Source organism: Meleagris gallopavo, chromosome 30, assembly GCF_000146605.3.
Source record: "Meleagris gallopavo isolate NT-WF06-2002-E0010 breed Aviagen turkey brand Nicholas breeding stock chromosome 30, Turkey_5.1, whole genome shotgun sequence".
Classification (NCBI taxonomy): Eukaryota; Metazoa; Chordata; class Aves; order Galliformes; family Phasianidae; genus Meleagris; species Meleagris gallopavo.
In genome coordinates, this window is record NC_015040.2 from 798285 (window position 1) to 798593 (window position 309).

Sequence of the window (309 nt, forward strand, 5' to 3'; positions counted from 1 at the left end):
GACATTGCCTTCAAAACTGGGGATTTATTGTTATCCAACTGTGATCACTTGCAGGTGCAGCCATCACATAACTGCATGGAAGCTGTGCAGCCCCCAAAACAATCCATGCCTCCTTGGAGCTCATGTGTAGTGCCTGGAGGAGAACTGGGATTCCTCAGACAGAAACCCTGGGGAAATGCTCAGTAAAGCAAAATGCCATGGGAGAGCATCCCTGCCAAACCACATTGGTGCCATGGGAACAGCACAGCAGCACAGAGGAGCCCTCAGGACAGCAACTCAGCAACAGCACCGCCTTTAATTGCATTGGTA

The 309-nt window shown here is 50.8% G+C and overlaps 1 protein-coding gene across 1 annotated transcript in view; it reads right to left on the minus strand.

Annotated features, from left to right (window-relative positions):
• POLE4 (DNA polymerase epsilon 4, accessory subunit) overlaps window positions 1–309 on the minus strand; it is a gene marked incomplete at its 5' end in the record, with an annotated part of 1966 nt that continues 1657 nt past the window's right edge. The window contains one exon of the mRNA XM_019609988.2: window positions 1–292. Within this exon, the coding sequence (XP_019465533.1) occupies window positions 264–292 (29 nt within the window). The remainder of the gene's footprint in view (window positions 293–309) is intronic.